This window comes from Papio anubis, chromosome 7 (assembly GCF_008728515.1).
Source record: "Papio anubis isolate 15944 chromosome 7, Panubis1.0, whole genome shotgun sequence".
Lineage (NCBI taxonomy): Eukaryota > Metazoa > Chordata > Mammalia > Primates > Cercopithecidae > Papio > Papio anubis.
This window is the reverse complement of record NC_044982.1, coordinates 156,785,443-156,808,662: the sequence shown is the minus strand read 5'-3', so window position 1 is coordinate 156,808,662 and position 23,220 is coordinate 156,785,443. Positions and strand designations below refer to the sequence as shown.

General features: G+C 44.8%; 1 protein-coding gene across 3 annotated transcripts in view; it reads right to left on the bottom strand.

The window, feature by feature from the left end:
* Positions 1 to 23,220, bottom strand: part of CHRNA7 (cholinergic receptor nicotinic alpha 7 subunit) — a 137,647-nt gene that overhangs the window by 9,830 nt on the left and 104,597 nt on the right. For all 3 annotated transcript variants that reach the window (XM_003900705.4, XM_021941691.2, XM_021941692.2), the window contains 4 exons: positions 8,586 to 8,665; positions 4,065 to 4,232; positions 3,230 to 3,424; positions 2,219 to 2,305 (listed from right to left, as the gene is read on the bottom strand). In XM_003900705.4, coding sequence (XP_003900754.3) covers positions 2,219 to 2,305; positions 3,230 to 3,424; positions 4,065 to 4,232; positions 8,586 to 8,665 — 530 coding nt within the window. The remainder of the gene's footprint in view (positions 1 to 2,218; positions 2,306 to 3,229; positions 3,425 to 4,064; positions 4,233 to 8,585; positions 8,666 to 23,220) is intronic.

Below are 23,220 nucleotides of genomic sequence, written 5' to 3'. Positions count from 1 at the left end.
GGAAGTTCTAACTGGCATCTCAAGTGGAAATGGTCTTGTGAGCCTTAATCTGTGAGTGCTGTGCTAACTCCAGGTGGCATCAGGACTGAAGTGAACTAGCTGTAGGACACCCAGCTGGTTTCCAAGAATTGGTCGATGTGGGAGAAACGCCCCCCTTTGGTGTGGGAAGTGTTGTGTAAGTAGAGAAATGGTGAGTGATTTTCTCAGGGTCCTTGAAGAGGTCCTGAGGGTGCAGCCCTCATGGATGGGATTAGAGTCCTTCATGAAAAGAGGCTAAAGAGCTAATTCACTCTCTTTTTGTCCCGTGAGGCCACAACGAGAAGAGGGTCATCTGTAAACCAGGGAGTGGTCCCTCACCTGAGCCCTGCTGGCACCCTTATCTAGCACTTGCAGCCTTGCAGCACTGTGAGAAATAAATGTCTGTTGTTCAGGCCCCCAGTCTACAGCAATTTGTTATGGTGGCCTCCATTAAAATAGAAACCCCTTCCTTGCAGCATTTGTGCAGTGATGAGCAATTACACAGGCCAAGATGTCTAGGAGAAAGGAGGCGGCGTTCTTTAGTGGGCAGCTCTGATTATTAAACGTTTGGTGTGGCTGTCTGCTCAAGAGGCTGAGCTCTAAGCAGCAAGCATCAGGGTGCAGGAGGCTAAGCGTTCAGCTAGCCCTCACTGGTCCTCACGCCGGGAAGGAACTCGCTGCCTTCCTACAAAGACCAAGAGGTACCTGGGAGGAGCTTTGCCAGAGGTGGACGTTCAAGACCTAAAGTTAGCGTCAGGGCTCCTGAGAAAAGGAAGGAGGCTGGAGCAAACCATGACTCTTATGAGCTGAATTGTGCTTCCCCCTAGAATTCACATGTTGAAGCCCTAACCCCTAGTACCCTAGGATGTGACTGGACTTGGAGATAGTGTCCCTAAGGAGGTAATTAAGTACCATTAGGTCAAGTCCTAATCCAATCTGACTGGTGTTCTTTTAATGAAGAAGAGGAAATGTGGATACACAGAGAGATACCAGGGATGCAGCTGCACAGAGGAACTACCAGGGGAGGACAAAGCATGGTGAAAGTGGTTGTCTGCAAGCCCGGGGGAGACGTCTCAGGATAAACCATCCCTGATGGCCCCTTGGTCTTGGACTTTCAGCAGTGCAACTGTGAGAAAAGAAATTTCTGTGATTTAAGCCCCCAAGTATTTTGTCATGGCAGCCTGAGCAGACCAACCACCTATGGAGAGAGGGGGGGTCAAAGGATTGCCCAGACTGAAATTCCATCAACAGAGGGAAGCAAAGCTGATGTCCCTGGGGCCACTAGCATCCCATCCTTCTAGATGTGGGCTATGCACCAACCAAGCCTTTCCCAGCAGGTAATCAGTCCAGAGAGGGCCTGACAACTGTCCCAGGAGGGGTGGCTGCAAATCTCTACTGAAAGCAGTATGCTGGAAGGTAGAAAGAATGGAGTCAGAACCGGGTGGAGAGGTGGTTCTTCCCTGTCTGATGGTATCAAGAGAAAAATGATACCCACAAAGGCTTTTCATACCAACAGTTTCTCTGACCAAAATACTGCACATACAGGGAGTTCCCCAAAGAAGGGCCTTGGCTGCTTGGTTCCCAAAGCCTGGGGGTATCCAGGTAGGGCTCTCCCTCTAGCCCACCCCCAGGCAGACACACAGTGTGGGTCCTCAAACAGCGGGCCAGCAGGTGTAATGCGTCTGTATACCTCCTTCCGACCTTCACTGCCCAATGGGAGTGGAGACTCTAGTTTTTGTTGTCCCTCCTTGGGCAGAGGGTCATGCCTTATACCTGTGCAAAATATATTTCTCTCATTCATATTTCCCTAAATACTTTTATTTTATACAGAAACATTGAGTCATCTCAGGACACAATAAACGTGTGCTTCTCCCATTTTAACAAAGGCTTTTTGGGTAAACAACATCTTAAGCTAAGATGATGCATCTCTAATGATAAAATATCTGGCTTCAAAGCAAGCATGAGGAGGAGAATTATGAGGGGAAGGGAGGCATTTCTGCAAGTTAAAAGTCAAACCTCAAAGCTGAATATCCCCTTCCCCTTACTTGGCCCAGGTGACTCTGAATAGTTACAGCAAATCATCACCTTCCAGAGAAAATGGGGGCAGTGCAGCCCTATTTCTTCTCGTTTCATCTGCTGGGAAATCCTGGGCACACCCTAACCCCATATCTCTGAGAGAGGAGCCCGACTCTTGCCTTACCTATCAATGGTACTGAATCAGATGTTGCGGGCATGATCTCAGCCACGAGCAGCATGAAGACAGTCAGAGAGAGTAAGACTGTTATCCCTAAAACAGAAACACACAGCGGTTCCTCAGACAAAACAGACAAGAACGCCTCAATTCTATCCAACGAGGGCTCCTAATCTGACACTCAAAGAACGAGGGATGGTGGTGCTGGGGGATGCTGTGGAATGCACATTTTGGGCATGTGCATTTTCCAGGGGACATTCTATACCACTTACCAGAGCCCCAAAGGAGTCTCTTATGGAGACAAGTTTAGGACCCAGAATTTTAAAAGCATCAACACAAACTGAAAAATTTAACTTAGCACAATTATCTCTCATATTTTTTGTAAACTATTATTGAGAAGTAGTTTCACGTAGCAGGAAAAAGAAAATATGCAGTCAGGAGACCTGGTTTCAGGTCTTAAAGTTTGCTACTCAGCTAGCTATGTGACCTTAGATATAACATTCAACCTTTCTGAACCTCATACTCAGAAGATATGGGTTTGGGAATAATTTCTACTATGTGCTACATCTGATGTTTAGTAACTCTTTAAGATATTGAGAAACTCATCCCACCATTCGAAATCTTGGTTTTCTTAGCTTCGTATGGGGGTGATCATAAGAATTACACTGTGTACTGCAACATACAAATGCAAGCTGATATGGAACAGGCCATCAAGGAACAGGTGGGCTGGCAGGAGGGAAGAAAGCACAGGCTCCTTAAGGCAGATTGGAGCTGGCCCCTCCCCGTGCATCCCCCCATCCTCTGAGGGTCCTCCAGTATTCTCAGGATCACACAGCCGTCCAGCACGGAGCCCGAGTCAGGGACCTCCGGTGTCCTGGAGCCACCCCGGGCTAGGAGGTCTGTGTGCGATGAGCCAGGTAATCCCCGGGAACCCTGATGGAGTCCTGCGCTGTCTGCTGTGAGCCCTCCAGAGCCGACCTCAGCAGAGGGGCCTCCAGTCTCAGAGACCCGGGTGCTTACCCAGGGAAATCTTCTCCCCAGAATCTGCAGGAAGCAGGAACACCAGCAGGGCAAGGGCAGAGATGAGCACACAGGGGATCAGCAGGTTGAGGCCGTAGTAGAGGGTCCTGCGGCGCATGGTCACTGTGAAGGTGACATCGGGGTAGGGCTCTTTGCAGCACTCATAGAACTTTTCACTCCTCTTGCCGGGAATTCCTCCATAGGGAGGAGGAGAGAAGGAGCCATTGTTAGAATACAATAAATTACCCTGTTTATTTCAATGTTTATACCACACACAAGCATAGCCCTGAAGTTTGCAAAGTGCTAAAAAAAAAAAAAAAAAAAAAAAAAGGGGGGGAGTGTAATTAGCTTAAATAAAACCTGTTGATTTACTATAGCATTAAGAGTATTTTAGTGATAGTTGGCCAAATTGGTAGATATTCTTTTGGTGGATTGGAAACACATGATTATAATAATTAATATATTACCAACTTTACAGTTATAAATATAATCATTGTTTTTCTATTTAAAATAATCAAATATAGGTTCCCATCAACTGAAGTTTGCCGTTCAACTTGCTTTTAGAAATGGAGTGGATCTGAATAACGTAGAGATATCTATCCTCACACTGGTTTGTTTAAATGCACTTTCACTACAAGTGCCAGTTCCTCTTGGAAAGCATGGCATATCCTAATTGTTTTCTGTTTCTCCTCCTATAGCTCTCACTAAATTATGGAGACTACTGCAAAATTCAATAAATACTCACACCGAAAAGGACAGTGGAAAATCCCAAACTTTTAAAGCCTGCCTGGGAATAGAAAAGCTTTCTTCCAGGCTGTTAAGTCTCATGGCTTACCCACTAGGTCCCATTCTCCACTGGGGATATAGCCACTGGTATCTGCCTCCTGCATCTGCAGATCCAAGGACCAGCCTCCATAAGACCATGATCCAAACTTCAGTTTGCAATGCTGCACATCAAAGGGAAACCAGCGCACGTCGATGTAGCAGGAACTCTTGAATATGCCTGTGTGGGTGACGGAAACAGAAGACTGAAACGGAAGCTGATCGAGACGCGCTCAAAATACGCAGCAGTTCCTTCAGCCGGTTCCGCCCTCCGCACTGCAGCTAACGCAGTCCAGAGCAAACTGAAGCTGTTTCTTTATTTAATTGCAAAATCTTTAAAACAGAATCTCAGCTCAGCTTCACTGTCTTTTAAAATCCAAACGTAACACTGACATGCTCTGTCAAAAACTGTTTTGTGGGCTTTTTGTGCAAAAAGTTAGCTCTATAATCTTGCATTTACCATGAGCATCTTCAGACTCTAAATAATAAAAGTAAAGAATGCAAAATATCTCAGAGAAGTTGATAACAATGATGATGAGGTTAGAAATAGAATCTAAAAGATGTGCGGGTGTTGTGTAGGGTGAGGTGGGCATTTTCTTTAGGTTAAAAATTGGAAGAACACATGATTATCGAGAAATATAATCTAGAATTCTGGTGAAAGCTAGAATTTTAACTAATTTAAATTTTAGACCAAGAACAGAACAAGCTGGGCACCGTGTCTCATGCCCATAATCCCGGTGACTCAGGACACTGAGGTGGGAGGGTCACTTGAGACTAGGAATTTGAGACCAGACTGGGCAACATAGTGAGACATCTCTAATAAAAAGATTAGCTGGGTGAGGTGGTGCATGTCTGTAGTCCCAGCCAGTCAGGAGGCTAAGGCAGGAGCATTGTTTGAGCCCAGGAGTTTGAGGCTAAAGTGAAGTGAGCTATGATCGAGCCCCTGCTCTCCAGCCTGGGGAACACACCTAGAATCTGTATGTAAGAAAAAAAGTTAAAAAAAAACCAAAAACACACACAAAAAACCAGAGAAGTTTAGGCTGAAGAGATGGTGCTTGAAGGAAGAGTTTCCGCTGAAAAGAGCTATTCCAGGCTAGGACAGGTTGGAAGTGGATTTCCCAGAGGGCCACAGGGAGGAAACCAGAAGAGGCCACTCCAGTTATTTACGCTCATGTGCTCTTCCTGGCCCAGAGGAAGGCTGCATGGCACAAGAAGACAGGCACAGACTCAGTGTCCAGGTGTTCCTGGGGCAGGGCTGGCGCTCTGCAAATTGCTGCTACTCAGTTACAGAAAGAATGCATGCAGGAAGAGCCTCCATAGCCTTGCAAAGAAGGACCCCACCCCACAACCGAGTTGGGAAAAGATACACATTTTGTCCCTGAAGTTCCTTTAAGTATGATTTGCGTCCTTACATGAAATGTTTATAGGAATCTGGAATTATCACAGACAATCCCCCTCCCTTAATGGTTGGATCCCCCCAAAACCCACATTGACTGCCAGTTAGAAAGCTTTGTAACTTCATGAGTCCATTTCTACGAAATGGCCCGAGACAGAGAATTTCTAGAGACAGAAAGCAGATCAGTGGTTGCTGGGAGTAGGAATGGGAATTAACTGCAAACAAGCAAAAGGGATCTTGGTGGGGTGATGGGAATGTTCTAAAACTAGACTGTGGTAATGGTTGCATAATTCTGTAAATATACTAAAAATTGTTGAATCATGTACTTAAAATGCATGATATGTAAATTCTCTCTCAATAAAGCTGTTAAAAAATAAACACATGAAATGGGGGGAAAAGTCATGTTATGATCAAGTCTCTATTTCAAAGCTTGAACTCATTTTTTTCTACCCCTACCCCTCTAACTACAGACAGGGCAGCATCCTGGGACTAGTTCTACATTCCCAGGGAGCAGGCAAGGGGGTTCCAAACCAGGCAGCCCTGGGCCTTTCCTGCCCGTGTAAGGAAGCCCCTCATGGTCACAGGACAGCGTGTCCTGTCCTGACCAGAATCCAGGGACACTGCAGTGGGGACGCAGGCCTGGAGGCCCAGAGGGGGCTGCTGTACTCGGGCAGCTCGAGGCTTGCAGTGCTCCTCCTGCAGCTGAAAATAGCCTCAGCCTTCCAAACCACCTGCAGCAGCATATTCTACACTGGTGACTACCAGGGCTAAAATAGCCCTCATAACAGAAGATGCAACGTGCAGGCCTGGTGAGAAAGACCTCGGGAGTGACGGAAGGCTCCCCCACTACCCCCATCTGCAAGGGTCCTGCTGGTAGGAGGAAATGCCAGGGCTTGCACAAAAGCGGATGCTTCGAGAAGCCTGAACAGCTGGACTTCTTCAATCTGTTCCAATATTATTGGGAGGTGTCTACCTACCCCTGGCAGGTTCACTCGCTCCTTTGTTCATTCAGGGGTAAATGCTAAGGTGAGCAAAGGCTGACTCTGCCCCCGGAGGCTATTCACCTGCTGACAGGGAGGGCAGGCAGACGGCAACCCAAAAGTCAGAGCCAGCCTAGCCGCGGCAGTGCGGTGTGAGTGCGGCCGTGTCTACGTGAGGGTGTGAGGTGTGTAATAGTGTGTAGTGTGAGTATCAGCACATAAGGTGTGTGAGTGTGGTGTGACACACGTAAATGTGTGAGGTGTGTGTGAGGATGTGTGGTGTGAGATGTATATGTGCATGTGAGTTTAGCTGACGTGTGTGTATGAGTGTGCATGGGTGTGTGTGATGTGTGTGTGCATGTGAGCATGGGAGTGTGTGTGTGTGGGTGGTGTGTGTGCAGTGACTGCGAGATGTGCATGTGTGTTGTGTGTGTATGAGGTATGTGTGTGAAAGTGTGGCATGTGAGTGGTGTGAGTAGTGTATCTGGTTTGTGCATGTGTGAGTGGTGTCTGCATGTGTGAGTGGTTGTGTGAGGGTTGTGAGTCGTGTGTGAGTGGTGTGTATGAGGGTGTGAGTGGTATGAGGGTGTGTGTGAGTGGTGTAAGTGGTGTGTGAGTGGTGTGTATGAGGGTGTGTGTGTAAGTGGTATGTGAGTGGTGTGTGTGTGTAAGTGGTATGTGAGTGGTGTGTGTAAGTGGTATGTGAGTGGTGTGTATGAGGGTGTGTGTGAGTGGTGTGAGTGGTGTGTGAGTGATGTGTGTTAGTGGTGTGAGTGGTTTATGTGAGTGGTATGTGTGGAGTGGTGAGTGGGTGGTGTATTTGTGTGAGTGTGTGTGTGGTATGTGGTGCGTGTGACTGGTGTGTTTGTGAGGGGTATGTGTGTGTGGTGTTTGTGTGTGGCGTGTGTTAGTGGCATATATGTGTGAATGGTGTGTTCATGAGTGGTGTGTGTGAGTTGTGTGTGGGTGGTCTGTGTGGTGTTTGTGTTAGTGTGAGTGTGTGTGAGTGGCGTATATGTGAGTAGTGAGTGGTGTGTGAACGGTGTGAGTAGTGTGTGGGTGGTGTGTGAGTGGTATTTGAGTAGTGTGTGGGGGTGGTATGTGAATGGCGTGCGTGAGTGGTGTGTGTGAGTGGTGTGTGTGTAGGTGGTGTGTGTGTGGTGTGAGTGGTGTGAGTAGTGTGTAGGTGGTGTGTGTGGGGTGTGTGAGGAATGTGATTGTGAGTAGTGTGTGTGGATGGTGTGTGTGTGAGTGGCATGTATGGTGTGTGAGTCGTGAGTGGTGTGAGTACTGAGGTGTGTGTGGGAATGGTGTGTGTGTGTGAGGGGTGAGTGGTGTGTGAGTGGTTGTGAGTGGTGTGTGTGTGTGTCATATGTGTGAGTGGTAGGTAGGTGTGGAGGTAATTGCAGGTTGCCTCTGAACAGAAAGTTAAACAGTTGCAGTGTGGGAGATCACCCTGGAATAAACACACTAGAAATCTTCTAAAAGATCAAAAACCCCAGCTTTCATCTCAGTATGTTAGAGCGCACTCTGCATGCACCTCCAGGCCATAAACCTATTTCCCTTGCCCTGTGACGGACTGAAAAAAATGAGCGTTGAAAGAACCAATCAGGGCATAGCCTTGGAGGTAGAGAGAGAGAGACTGCTGGAAGAAGTAGTCATGAGAGACTCTCCTTGAGGGGAAACCACCAGACCTTGCCTGTAACCTGCATGTGCTCTTCAGTGCACACCCAGGCTCCCAGAACTGTCACATCTCACCCCCAGCAGCTGGAGCGCTGCACCTGCCAAGACAGTGAGTCCCGCGGGAAGGAGGATGGCGAGCGGGAACGGGGAAGCAGAGCCTGGACAGGTGGCTTGCAGACTGGAAGGTGAGGTGGCTACTGCCTGGCAAAGGAGACTTGCTGTACTTGTACATTGGCTTTAAGGCACACATGGCAGAAAATAAGGACACACTGGCAAAGACAGCTTGATTGAGACAAAAGAGGAGGATGGACTTCTGGGGATAGAAAGCACATAGAAGCACAGAAAAGAGAGAGGAAGTGGTGGGAGTGAGCAGAGGCGAAGCAAAGAGCTGGTCCCCCACACGGGGGACACCGGCCAGACACCCAAACTCGCTTCAATCTTCTAACTGGAAGAGGACAAAGAAAGTGCAGCTTACCTGGAGGCAGGTACTGGCAATGCCCAGAAGAATTCACCAACACGTTGGTGTGGAATGTGGCGTCAAAGCGCTCATCCGCACTAGAAACAGGAAAAGGATGCATGAGCCAGTGCCACCAGGCTGTGGATTTCCCGAAGCCCTGGGGTCTGTCTTCGCTGGTGCAGCACAGTCCTTGAGAGGGGCCCCTGTCTGTCCTCACAACCCCACACCCCGCCTGAGAGCACCACTGGGGCTGGCCTGGGAGGTCTTTCCGGAGCACAGCTTGGAAGGGGCCAGTGTCTACCCCCATTTCAATTTTCACACTGAACTGTAATTTTTTTCACGATGTATATAAAATCAAGCTCTTAACCAAAATGAAACCTGTAAACAACTTTGGAGAACATCGGCAGATGTGACATTTTCACGATATCTAGAAAAACAGAGGGTGGGTGAGGCACGCTGCTACCCTGTGAGCCTCCTGGGGCAGAGTTTTCACTCGCTGTGTCCAAAGCTCGAGTTCCAGCCTCTTGAAGGGGGCCACACTTGGTTCATGCCTCACATATATATCTTTTTTTTTTTTTTTTTTTGAGACAGAGTCTCGCCCTGTCGCCCAGGCTGGAGTGCAGTGGCACGATCTCAGCTCACTGCAAGCTCTGCCTCCTGGGTTCACGCCATCCTCCTGCCTCAGCCTCCCGAGTAGCTGGGACTACAGGTGTACACCGCCACGCCCAGCTAATTTTTTGTATTTTTAGTAGAGATGTGGTTTCACCATGTTAGCCAGGATAGTCTCCATCTCCTGACCTTGTGATCCGCCTGCCTTGGCTTCCCAAAGTGCTGGGATTACAGGTGTGAGCCACCGCGCCTGGCCCACATATATATCTTGAATGATTGAACTGCAGTTGCAGGAGGGAGCTGGACACCAAAACCCTACAGGGCTTCCAGCTCCAGTTAGCGATGAAAAGAAGGAAAGTGGGGGAAGACAATAGAAGTGCGAGTTTTAGATGGATGCACCTCTTCCCCTCTCCTTCCCCTGTTCCAGCCTCCTGCAGCCAGGAGTTAACAACTGGGATAAAGGACATACACACACATAGCAGCAACAGCAATTACACCAACAGCCTGTACTAGCCTTGTCTTCTTATATTTTCTGGATTCTGATGTGTTGACATCTGGGGCTTTGCTGACTCTGGAGGGCTCCTGGAGAGATAGTAAACAACTCCGGCCTTTCAAACACAAATCAATCAATCTAGAACCCATACACCCACCCAAACACATCCTTTATCAGGCTGTCACACTGGGGTTGACACCAGTCCTGCTCTCATCACTGCAGGACCAGGTAACACCCAACCAGGAAGAGTACCTATGCCCCAGGGCCTACTGCAATTATTCTAAGGAGCCAATCCTAAGCCTAAGCCTGCGTGCCCTGCTCCTCCCTTCCTTCCTGCAGAAGCCACAATGAAGGAAGGTCCTTGCTCAGGTTTCCCGTGCCTCCCTGTGTCCCTGCATGTGCCGGGCTGTGCTTCTTTTTTTTTTTTTTTTTTTTTAGATGGAGTCTCACTCTGTTGCCCAGGCTGGAGTGCAGTGGTGCGATCTCGGCTCACGGCAACCTCTGTCTCCCGGGTTCAAGCAGTTCTCCTGCCTCAGCCTCCTGAGTAGCTGGGATCACAGGTGCGCACCACCACTCCCGGCTAATTTTTGTATTTTCAGTAGAGACAGGGTTTCACCATGTTGGTTAGGCTGGTCTCGAACTCCTGGCCTCGTGATCCACCCCCGCCCCCACCCCCGCCACTCCCCTTAGCCTCCCAAAGTGCTGGGATTACAGGCATGAGCCACCACGCCTAGCCTGTGCTTCTGCTTCTAAGGAACTGTGAGTAAAACTGTTTTCCTTTAGGACAGTCACTTCTGTGTCTGAATGTCTCACCATGCCTGATTAAAATCAACCCTGGGTACCCTTAAAACACAGCCCTACTGGTAAAGAAAAATAAACCACCTCAAAAAACAAAAACAAAAACAAAAACAAAACAAAACACAGGCAGTTGGTCAAAGTATTAGCACCCCAGCGTAAAGCTCCCCTCATTTTGGCCACCGTGGCCCCTGCAGGAGCTGCCCACAACTACAGAGCTTCAGGTAGCCTCTCCCATGTCTGAGATTCCCCCAAGGGGAAACTCAGAATCACAGACACCGGAGGACAGTCTTCAGCATGCGACACACATGGAGGATACACACCAAAAAAGATCCAAGAAGAAAGAGTCAATGAAAAGGAGGAAAAATCACTTCTTAAAAAAGTAATATCCTCACAAAATTCAAGAGGTTATAGCCATTAAAAAAACAGAAAAATGGAAATTAAAGGTATGATTTATGAAATAACTTTTTACGAGTGGGTGGGAGGTTTGGATGATGGAAATCACAGAGATCAAATGTAACACTGAAAGAAGACGGCATAGAGGACAAGGCCGGGGGACCTCGCCTCACCCACAGAAGCTCCATCAGGGAGAGCGGGAGGGAGAAAACTACTCAAGAAATAACACGAAGACACTTCTCACAGCAGGAAAACCACCCAAGCATGAAGGCAGAAACGGGTTTCCAAGAACACTAAGGCCTTCAAGAGCTTGTTCCCAACATATATTTCCTTGGTCAGCTTTGGAACAATGAGAGTGAAAACTGAGAAAGAAGAAATACACTTTTAGACTAAACCTGGAGATCAATAAAAGAGATTTAGAGGGTGACTTGAGCAGGAGACCTAGAAAAAGGTGGGTTCAAATCCTGGCAAGATGTTAAGGTAGTGAGGACAGAATCAAATGGGTTCAGAGCAAGACAGAGGAGATATAATGAGCTTAAAAACATCATGGACTTGATTGAGGACACAGTTTAAAAAATTCTTGTAATAAGAGAAAAGGCAACTGGAAACTCTAGGAAAAGATTAATAACTGTACAAGGAAGCCATGATTTGAATATGAAACAAGAAAAACGTGATGAAGTTTAAGGGAAGGAAGAAAGGGGGAGAAGTGGGGAACTGGGGAGAGGGAGAGAAAGGAGAGAGGGAGAGAAGGCAGGAGCCAAGCTGTCACGGAAGGACACATCCCCCTCGTACTTCCAAACACACACAGGGAAAGAGACAGCAGGAGGTAGGATCAAGATGTAAATATTCTTTGCTCGACCGTTGTCTGTATCTGACTGTTAATGAGTCACATTATAAACAGTGATTGGGCACAAAATAGCTGAAAATGTGGACCTGCACAACCTCACTCTGGATAGTATCACGATCTTCAAGCTAGATTCTCTGGAGCCCTGAGATCCTACAGAGGCGCCTCAAGGTTTCTGAAAATATTCACCTCCAATATTTTAGTGCCTTTGCATTTGAAAATGGTAATAAAAGTCACACACTCAAATGACTATTAACAAAATTTTAACTCTTAGAGACTACCATTGTGTTAATTTATGTGTCCTGTTTAACTCCTTTTTGCATGGAAGTTAAACTAAAGCCTCTCTGGCCATGAATGTGTATGCATTTGAATCTCTTATAAAGGAGTCACCAAATGAGATTTCAGCTTTGCATTGCTCTTTTAAAAAATTAAAGTCTGTGCTTCCAATTGCATGGCATCTAAGCTGTAGCAGACGTGGGATGCGTTCCCCCATCAATCACCCTCGGGAGCAGCAAAACAGAAAGCATGGTCTACAGGCTGTGCACAGTGGCCCATGCCTATAATATTAGCACTTTGGAAGGCCCAGAGGGGAGGATCATTTGAAGCCAGGAGTTTGGGACCAGCCTGGGCAACAAAGCAAGACCCCATCTCTACAAAAACAAAACATAAACAAAATTAATCAGTGCGGTGACATGAGCTTACAGTTTCAGCTACTCAGGAGGCTGAGGCAGGAAGATTAGCTGAGCCCAGGAGTTTGAGGCTGCAGTGAGCTATGTCTGCATCTCTGCACTCCAGCCTAGGAGACAGAGTGAGACCCTGTCTCTAATAAAATAAAATAAAAACATAAATAAATATTTTTGAAAGAAAAATACATTAAAAGTTAAGAATAGTGTGGTTTGGTGCATGTTATGGGGAACAAAGTTTTGCTTATTTTAAGCTTGGGTTTCTTCCTGTCTGATTTTCATATTTATAATCAAGACTGAGCATCTGTTAGATCAGTGATTCAACTCTGAAAAAAAAAAAAAAGTTCCTACAAGCCTTTCTTTCAAGCATTTGGATCAATGTAATTGAAGAGACTCTTGAGATCACAAGGCAAATAGGTAAAAACAAGATAAAAAAACTGTTGCTATTAGCAACAGCTTACCTGTGACTCAGTGATTTGTGACTCAGTGATTTCTGAATGTTGTTCATCCAAACAGAATATTGAACTACATGAAATTGTAACACATAAATGTTATCAAAATCCAAATCTTAATACCCATGATGGTAGTTTTACGCTTCTTTCCCATAGGCAAATTGATTTTATAAGTACATAGTATAAAAGTAAACTCTTGTAATGGATTTGTGCTAATACTACTTTCTCTGTTCTGAGCATCAGGGGTGGAGATAAGATGGGTTTGAAGAAGGGCCCTGTTGCTGAAAATTGAGTTCGAAAACAGCGATCTGAGGTGGGAAATGAAGAACCTCAGAAATGTGAGTGGCTAGAACCCCTACAAGGACCTCAGTGGCCACAACACTGGCACAGCTTCCCCGGGGATGCCGGATGGATGCCAGCCAACAGTGACCCCATCACCAGTGCAGGGCAGCCCTGTGCTGGCAAACATCCAGAACCGTGGAAAGAGGGGTGGGGCTGCAGGGTTTCATTTGTCTCCTCGCTCCTCTTCTGTGTGCATTTAAACTGTTCTGTATTAAATAGTCCGAAAAAGGTCAAATATATTCTTTTTTTCAACTACTGGGGGAGACAGTACATCCGCGATTTGTGAGGATGCCGGCCTGTGGCCTCTCCGTCCTTGCAGGAGCTGCCTTTATCTGGCTGCCTTTGTCCTCCCACGGCCAGCAATGACTGGGGCTCACTCTTGGTGTGAGGAGAGCTCTGAGCCCTACCCCCACCATGGAGGGGGCGACTGGGGCAAATTTAACTCAAACATGTAGGATGCAAGCTACATGTCCTTCGTGGGGGTAGGAGGAGGAGAGGCGTCTGCATAGGATCTAAAGGATAGGCAGAGCTCCCAAAGATGGAAACGGATGTGGACAGGCCCCTGGTGGAGGGCATGGTGGGATCACACACTTGGAGATAAACCAGATCGAAGGAGGCTCCAGGAAGGTCTGGCTTGCCTAGGTCATGGTGCTTGCTTGCACCATGTTGCCCTAAGCAGTGAAGCTGAAAGAGGGCTTGGGAGCAAACCACTGCTTGGCCCCCCAGGCAGGACTCAGGAGCCTAATCCTTATGGGATTCCAAGTTGTGCTTTCAGACATCAATGGCAGTATAGGCAGGGGGAGCCCATGGGGCACAGGTGGACCCTGTGGGTCTGAGATCACACCTTTCCTTCCTCCACATGCCCTGGAGTCCTCACACACTGGTGCCTGGTCTCATCCCTGCAGAGCTGCTGGCCCTGGAACAAGAGCCCTCTGATCCTAGGCTCAGCCTCCTGCCTCAGCCAACTCTGTAGCATTGACCTCTACTGCTAAGCACGGGAGGCCTCAACCCTAAGCTGGAAAAGAAGGGAGTGACTGTGCCTCCACAGAGAAGGAACCTTGAGAGAAAAAGCCAAGGGCCCCGCCATCAAAGAAGCCCAGCAAGACCAACTCCCAATAGGGCATGTGTTCACCAGAATGAGCCTCTGCATTCAGGTAAAGATGAAGAATAAAAAAATAACAACAACAAGAAGAAATCCAGGCACTCTGTCCTGCTGCAAAGAAAATGCTACGCATGGGTTCAGGATGACCCTAAATAGTAAGGTCTCATGTGAAATCAATCCTATTCCCTCTGAGTTCTCAGCAACCTTGAAAGACTGAGAGAGAGAAGGGCAGGAGAGATGAAGATGAAATCTATTCAAAAAGGAAGGGAGGATGAAGGATGATGCTCATCTATCTGATCTAAGGTGTCATTTACTTTAAATCTCTCAAGAAAGGGGAAAAAGTTGCCAATTTCCCAATTCCATGTGAAGACAACCACTGACGGAAGCAATACCCAGATTGCAGAGGGAAAGCACGGCTGTTGAGAATGGATGAATTTTCTGCATAGAAGACAGAGGGAGAGACACACTCTGTCCTAAATCTTTTGATTTAGTTCTATATTTTATTCTAAAATGTTGAGGGTCTGCAACCAGCAAATGTGGCCCATCATAGTCCATCACCAAAAAAGTCTTGAGTAGAATCCAACTTTTAGGGTCATTTCTACCTGCCAGAGATTCCAGGAAGCAGAATTCTGAGGTACTAGAAGGAGGCTTCCAGAAAAATGCATTCAAGAATATTTCCTTTTATTAAAAAGAAAATATTTACTTGTTTATGTTATTTGTATTTGTTATTTATTTTGAGACAGGGTTGTGCTCTGTCGCCCAGGCTGGAGTGCAGGGGTGCGATCATGGCTCACTCGAGCCTCAAACTCTTGGGCTCAAGCCATCCTCCTGCTCAGTCTCCTGGTAGCTGGGACTGCAGGCACGTGCTACCTTTTCATATTTTGATTTTTATTTTAGATTCAGGATGTACATGTACAGGTTTGTCACATGGGTATATCAAATGTGATGCTGCGGTTTAGGGTATAATTGATTCCATCACCCAGGCAGTGAGCAGAGTATCCAGTAGTTTTTCAACCCTGGCCCCCTTCTCCCTTCCTTTCATGGTAGTCTCCAGTGTCTGTTGTTGCCATCTTGTCACGAGTACCCACTGTTTAGCTCCCACTCAGGAATCTTTTCTTTACCTACTAGTTTGCATATTAAATTCAATGTAACATGGGATACTGTAACAACCAGATATGGCAAAAGATGGATTACTACAATGCTATAAATAACATAGGATAAGATTAACACAGCAGATATCCAGTTTCTGGACTCCCTAGTTTTGTTCCTTGGGTTACATGTCTATCCCTGACCCAGCAAAACATCATCTTAATCCTTACAGCATTATGGAAGTGTTGCATTTGGCATAGAAAGTCCCTCAACTTGGTGCTTTTTCTTTAAAATTGTCTTACTTTACTATTCTTGCTCATTACTGACCCCTTGCTCAACATTGTAAATTTTAAATGTACTTGTACAGTCTCATGAAGTCCCTGCTGAGACTTTAGTTGGAATCACATTAAATTTAGTTAGAATCACATTAATCACATTCAATTTATTTTGGAAAAATCTGGCATCTTTATGGTATTGAGTTTTCCCAGGCATAAGTGTGATACAACTCAACATTTATGTTGTTCTTTCTTAGTTTTTGGTACTTGTTAACACCTGCAGATATGGAAAATAAAATATGTGAACTGACATTTTCTAACTGTCTATTGTAGGAAGATAGAAACACATTTGATACTTTGATAGATCTTGTTTTGTATCAGACATATTTTTTCTAGACAGTCTCTAGGGGTTTTCTATGTAAAAAGACATGATATGGCCTATAAATGATGATAACAGGTTTATTCCTTTCTTATTCATATTTTATTATTTTACTGGTATTACTATTGAAATTCATATAGTCACTAAGATATTTTTAAAGAGTGATGACACTGATATTCTTATTTTATTCTACATTTAGAAACTTCTAACGTTTCAGCATTAAGTGAGACCCGATGTCAAGTTAGGGGAAACTTCTTCCAATTACAAATGGGTTTTAAATAACATCAACTGATTTTTCTCCAACTTATCAGAATGATCATTTATTTTTTTCTGCCTCATTCTTTTAATAGAATGAATTATATTAATGGACTTTTTGAAAGTTAAACAAAGTGTCCACTCCTAATAGAAGCCTACACTTGTTAGGATTTATTTTTAAACTATTGCTAGATTTTGGTATGCTAATATTTCAGTTAAGACTTATAGATAGGGGGTGCTACCAAGACAGCTGAATAGGAAGAGCTCTGGTCTGCAGCTCCCAGTGAGACTGATGCAGAAGATGGGTGATTTCTGCATTTCCAACTGAGGTACCTGGTTCATCTCACGGGGACTGGTTGGACAGTGGGTGCAGCCCACAGAGGGCAAGCCAAAGCACGGTGGGGTGTCGCCTCACCCAGGAAGAGCAAGGGGTCAGGGGATTTCCCTTTCCTAGCCAAGGGAAGCTGTAACAGACTGTCCCTGGAAAAACAGTATACTCCCACCCAGATGCTGCACTTTTTGACCGTCTTAGCAACCAGCAGACCAGGAGATTCCCTCCTGTGCCTGGCCCAGTGGGTCCCACACCCACAAAGCCCTGCTCACTGCTAGCGCAGCAGTCTGTGATCGATCTGCAAGGCTACAGCCTGGTGGGAGGGAGGGGTGTCCCCCACTGCTGAGGCTTGATTAGGTAAACAAAGCGGCTGGGAAGCTCAAACTGGGTGCAGCCCACTGCAGCTCAGCAAGGTCTACTGCCTCTATGGACTCCACCTCCGTGGGCAGGGCATGGCTGAACAAAAGGCAGCAGACAACTTCTGCAGACTTAAACGTCTCTGTCTGACACCTCTGAAGAGAGCTGTGGTTCTCCCAGCATGGCATTTGAGCTGAGAATGGACAGACTGCCTCCTCAAGTGGGTCCCTGACCCCTGTATAGCCTGACTGGGAGACATCTCCCAGTAGGGGCCTACAGACACCTCATACAGGCAGGTGCCCCTCTTGGACGAAGCTTCAGGAGGAAAGATCAGGCAGCAATATTTGCTGTTCTGCAGCCTCTGCTGGTGATACCCAGGCAAACAGGGTCTGGAGTGGATCTCCAGCAAACTCCGCTGGAGCTAAGGGGCCTTACTCTTAAAAGGAAAACTAACAAACAGAAAGGAATAGCATCAACATCAACAAAAGAGACATCTACACCAAAACCCCATCTGTAGATCACCAACATCAAAGACCAAAGGTAGATAAACCCACAAAGATGAGGAGAAACCAGAGCAGAAAAGTTGAAAATTCCAAAAACCAGAGCGCCTCTTCTCCAAAGGATTGCAGCTCCTCACCAGCAATGGAACAAAACTGGATGGAGAATGACTTTGATGAGTAGACAGAAGTAGGCTTCAGAAGGTCAATAATAACAAACTTTTCTGAGCTAAAGGAGTATGTTTGAACGCATCACAAGGAAGCTAAAAACCTTGAAAAAAGGTTAGATGAATGGCTAAACCAGAATAAACAGTGTAGAGAAGACCTGATGGAGCTGAAAACTACAGCATGAGAACTTCATGACACATGCACAAGCTTCAATAGCCGATTCAATCAAGTGGAAGAAAGGATATCAGTGTTTGAAGATCAAATTAATGAAATAAAGTGAGAAGGCAAGATGACAGAAAAAATAGTAAAATGAAACGAACAAAGCCTCCAAGAAACACGGGACTATGTGAAAAGGCCAAATCTATGTTTGATTGGTGTACTTGAAAGTGATAGTGAGAATGGAACCAAGTTGGAAAACACCCTTCAGGATATTACCCAGGAGAACTTCCCCAATCTAGCAAGGCAGGTCAAAATTCAAATTCAAGAAATACAGAGAACACCACAAAGATACTCCTCGAGAAGAGCAACCCCAAGACACATAATTGTCAGATTCACCAAGGTTGAAATAAAGGGAAAAAATGTTAATGGCAGTCAGAGAGAAAAGTCAGGTTACCCACAAAGGTAAGCCCATCAGATCTCTTGGCAGAAACCCTACAAGCCAGAAGAAAGTGGGGGCCAATATTCAACATTCTTAAAGAATTTTCAACCCAGAATTTCATATCTAGCCAAACTAAGCTTTATAAGTGAAGGAGAAATAAAATCCTTTATAGACAAGCAAATGCTGAGAGATTGTGTCACCACCAGGCCTGCCTTACAAGAGCTCCTGAAGGAAGCACTAAACATGGAAAGGAACAACTGGTACTAACCACTGCAAAAACATGCCAAATGGTAAAGACCACTGATGCTATGAAGAAACTGCATCAATTAACAGGCAAAATAACCAGCTAACATCATAATGACAGGATCAAATTCACACATAACAATATTAACCTTAAACGCAAATGGGCTAAATGCTCCCTCCAATTAAAAGACACAGACTGGAATATTGGATAAAGAGTCAAGACCCATCAGTGTGCTATATTCAGGAGACCCCTCTCACATGCAGACACACACATAGGCTCAAAATAAACAGACGGAGGAAGATCTACCAAGCAAATGGAAAGCAAGAAAAAGCAGGGGTTGTAATCCTAGTCTCTGATAAAACAGACTTTAAACCAACAAATATCAAAAGAGACAAAGAAGGCCATTATATAATGGTAAAGGGATCAATTCAACAAGAACTAACTATCCTAAATATATATATGCACACAATACAGGAGCACCCAGATTCATAAAGCAAGTCCTTAGAGACCTACAAAGAGACTTAGACTCCCACACAATAGTAATGGGAGACTTTAACACCCCACTGTCAATATTAGATCAACGAGACATAAGGTTAACAAGAATACACAGGATTTGAACTCAGCTCTGCACCAAGTGAACCTAATAGGCATCTACAAAACTCTCCACCCCAAATCAACAGAATATACATTCTTCTCAGCACCACATTCCACTTATTCTAAAATTGACCAGATAATTGGAAGTAAAACACTCCTCAGCAAATGTAAAAGAACAGAAATCATAACAAACTGTCTGTTAGACCACAGTGCAATCAAATTAGAACTCGGGATTAAGAAACTCACTCAAGGCCGGGCGCAGTGGCTCAAGCCTGTAATCCCAGCACTTTGGGAGGCCGAGGCGGGCTGATCACAAGGTCAGGAGATTGAAACCAGCCTGGCTAACACGGTGAAACCCCATCTCTACTAAAAATACAAGAAATTAGCCGGGCGTGGTGGTGGGCGCCTGTAGTCCCAGCTACTCCCAAGGCTGAGGCAGGAGAATGACATGAATCCAGGAGGCAGAGTTTGCAGTGAGCCGAGATCACACTACTGCACTCCAGCCTGGGTGATGGAGCGAGACTCTGTCTAAGAAAAAGAAACTCACTCAAAACTGCACAACTACATGGCAACTGAACAATGGGCTCCTGAATGAGTACTGGGTAAATAACGAAATGAAGGCAGAAATAAAGATGTTCTTTGACACCAATGAGAACAAAGTCACAACATACCAGAATCTCTGGGACACATTTAAAGCAGTGTGTAGAGGGAAATTTGTAGCACTAAATGCCCACAAGAGAAAGCTGGAAAGATCTAAAATCGACACCTTAACATCACAATTAAAAGAACTAGAGAATCAAAAGCAAACAAATTCAAAAGCTAGCTGAAGGCAAGAAATAACTAATATCAGAGCAGAACTGAAGGAGATAGAGACACAAAAAACCCTTCAAAAAATCAATGAATCCATGAGCTGATTTTTTTGAAAAGATCAACAAAATTGATAGACTGCTAGCAAGACTAATAAAGAAGAGAAGAGAGAAGAATCAAATAGATGCAATAAAAAATGATAAAGGGGATATCAACACTGATCCCACAGAAATACAAAATACTGTCAGAGAATACTATAAACACCTCTATGCAAATAAACTAGAAAATCTAGAAGAAATGAATAAATTCCTGGACTCATACATCCTTCCAAGACTAAACCAGGAAGAAGTTAAATCTCTGAATAGACTAACAACAGGTTCTGAAATTGAGGCAATAATTAATAGCCTACCAACCCAAAAAAGTCCAGGACCAGACTTTTTCACAGCCGAATTCTGCCAGAGGTACAAAGAGGAGCCGGTACCATTCTTTCTGAAAATATTCCAATCAACAGAAAAAGAGGAAATCCTCTCTAACTCATTTTATGAGGCCAACATCATCCTGATACCAAAGCCTGGCAGAGACACAACAAAAAAAGAGAATTTTAGACCAATATCCCTGATGAACATCTATGCAAAAATCCTCAATAAAATACTGGAAAACCAAATCCAGCAGCACATCAAAAAGCTTATCCACCACAATCAAGTGGGCTTCATCCCTGGGATGCAAGGTTGCTTCAACATACACAAATCAATAAATGTAATCCGTCACATAAACAGAACCAGCGACAAAAACCACATGATTATCTCAACAAATGCAGAAAAGGCCTTCGACAAAATTCAACAGCCCTTCATGCTAAAACCTCTCAATAAACTAGGTATTGATGGAACGTATCACAAAATAATAAGAGCTATTTATGACAAACCCAAAGCCAATATCACACTGAATGGGCAAAAACTGGAATCATGTCCTTTGAAAACTGGCACAAGACAGGGATGCCCTCTCTCACCACTCCTATTCAACACAGTGTTGGAAGTTCTGGCCAGGGCAATCAGGCAAGAGAAAGAAACAAAGGGTATTCAAATAGGAAAAGAGGAAGTCAAATTGTCTCTGTTAGGAGATGACACGATTGTATATTTAGAAAACCCCATCATCTCAGCCCAAAATCTCCTTCAGCTGATAAGCAACTTCAGCAAAGTCTCAGGATACAAAATCAATGTGCAAAAATCACAAGCATTCCTATACACCAATAACAGACAACAGAGAGCCAAATCATGAGTGAACTCCCATTCACAATTGCTACAAAGATAATAAAATACCTAGGAATCCAACTCACAAGGGATGTGAAGGACCTCTTCAAGGAGAACTACAAACCAGTGCTCAATGAAATAAAAGAGGACACAAACAAATGGAAGAACATTCCATGCTCATGGATAGGAAGAATCAGTATTGTGAAAATGGCCATACTGCTCAAGGTAATTTATAGATTCAGTGCCATCCCCATCAAGTTACCAATGACTTTCTTCACAGAACTGGAAAAAACTACTTTAAACTTCATATGGAAACAAAAAAGAGCCCGCATAGCCAAGACAATCCTAAGCAAAAAGAACAAAGCTGGAGGCATCACACTACCTGACTTCAAACTACACTACAAGGCTACAGTAACCAAAACAGCATGGTACTGGTTCCACAACAGATATGTAGACCCATGGAAGAGAACAGAGGCCTCAGAAATACCACCAGCCATGTACAACCATCTGATCTCTGACAAACCGGACAAAAACAAGAAATGGGAAAGGATTTCCTATTTAATAAACGGTGCTGGGAAAACTGGCTAGCCATATGTAGAAAGCTGAAACTGGTTACCTTCCTTACACCTTATATAAAAATCAACTCAAGATGGATTAAAGACTTAAACTTAAGACATAAAAACTCTAGAAGAAAACCTAGGCAATACTGTTCAGGACACAGACATGGGCAAAGACTTCATGACTAAAACACCAAAAGCAATGGCAACAAAAGCCAAAATTGACAAATGGGATTTAATTAAACTAAAGAGCTTCTGCACAGCAAAAGAAACTATCATCAGAGTGAACAGGCAACCTACAGAATGGGAGAAAATTTTTACAATCTACTCATCTGACAAAGGGCCAATATCCAGAATCTACAAAGAACTTAAACAAATTTACAAGAAAAAAAAAAACCCACATCAAAAAGTGGGCAAAGGATATGAAGAGACACTTCTCAAAAGAAGACATTTATGCAGCCAACGGACACATGAAAAAATGCTCATCATCACTGGCCATCAGAGAAATGCAAATCCAAACCACAATGAGATACCATCTCTCTCACACCAGTTAGAATGGCAACCATTAAAAAGTCAGGAAACAACAGATGCTGGAGAGGATGTGGAGAAATAGGAACACTTTTACACTGTTGGTGGGACTGTAAACTAGTTCAACCATTGTGGAAGATAGTATGGTGATTTTCCAAGGATCTAGAACTAGAAATACCATTTGACCCAGCAATCCCATCACTGGGTATATACCCAAAGGATTATAAATCATGCTACTATAAAGACACATGCACACATATATTTATTGCGGCACTATTCACAATAGCAAAGACTTGGGACCAACCCAAATGTCCATCAATGACAGACTGGATTAAGAAAATGTGGCACATATACACCATGGAATACTCTCCAGCCATAAAAAAGGATGAGTTCATGTCCTTTGTAGGGACATGGATGCAGCTGGAAATCATCATTCTCAGCAAACTATCGCAAGGACAGAAAACCAAACACCACATGTTCTCATTCATAGGTGAGAAATGAACAATGAGAACACATGGACACAGAGTGGGGAACATCACACACCGGCACCTGTCGGGGGGTGGGGGGCTCGGGGCAGGATAGCATTAGGAGAAATACCTAATGTAAATGACAAGTTAATGGGTGCAGCAAGCCAACATGGCACATGTATACCTATAATAAACTCCTGCACGGGCAGTACACGCATCTTGTAAACTTAAAGGATACAAATAAAAAAGACACATTTATGTTCATAATGATATTTTATGCTGGGTGGAACTTGCCTGTAAACCTACCTTTTTGAATTTCTTTTTAAAAACATTTTGATCAAAAGAATGAAAAGATGAGCTACAGATTGGAAGAAAATATTTGCAAAAGACACATCTAACAATGAACTGTAATCCAAAATATACAAAGAACTCTAAAAACTCAGCAATAAAAAAGCAAACAATCCAATTAAAAAATGGGCCAAAGTCAGGCGTGGTGGCTCACGCCTGTTAATTCTAGCACTTTGGGAGGCCGAGGCGGGTGGAT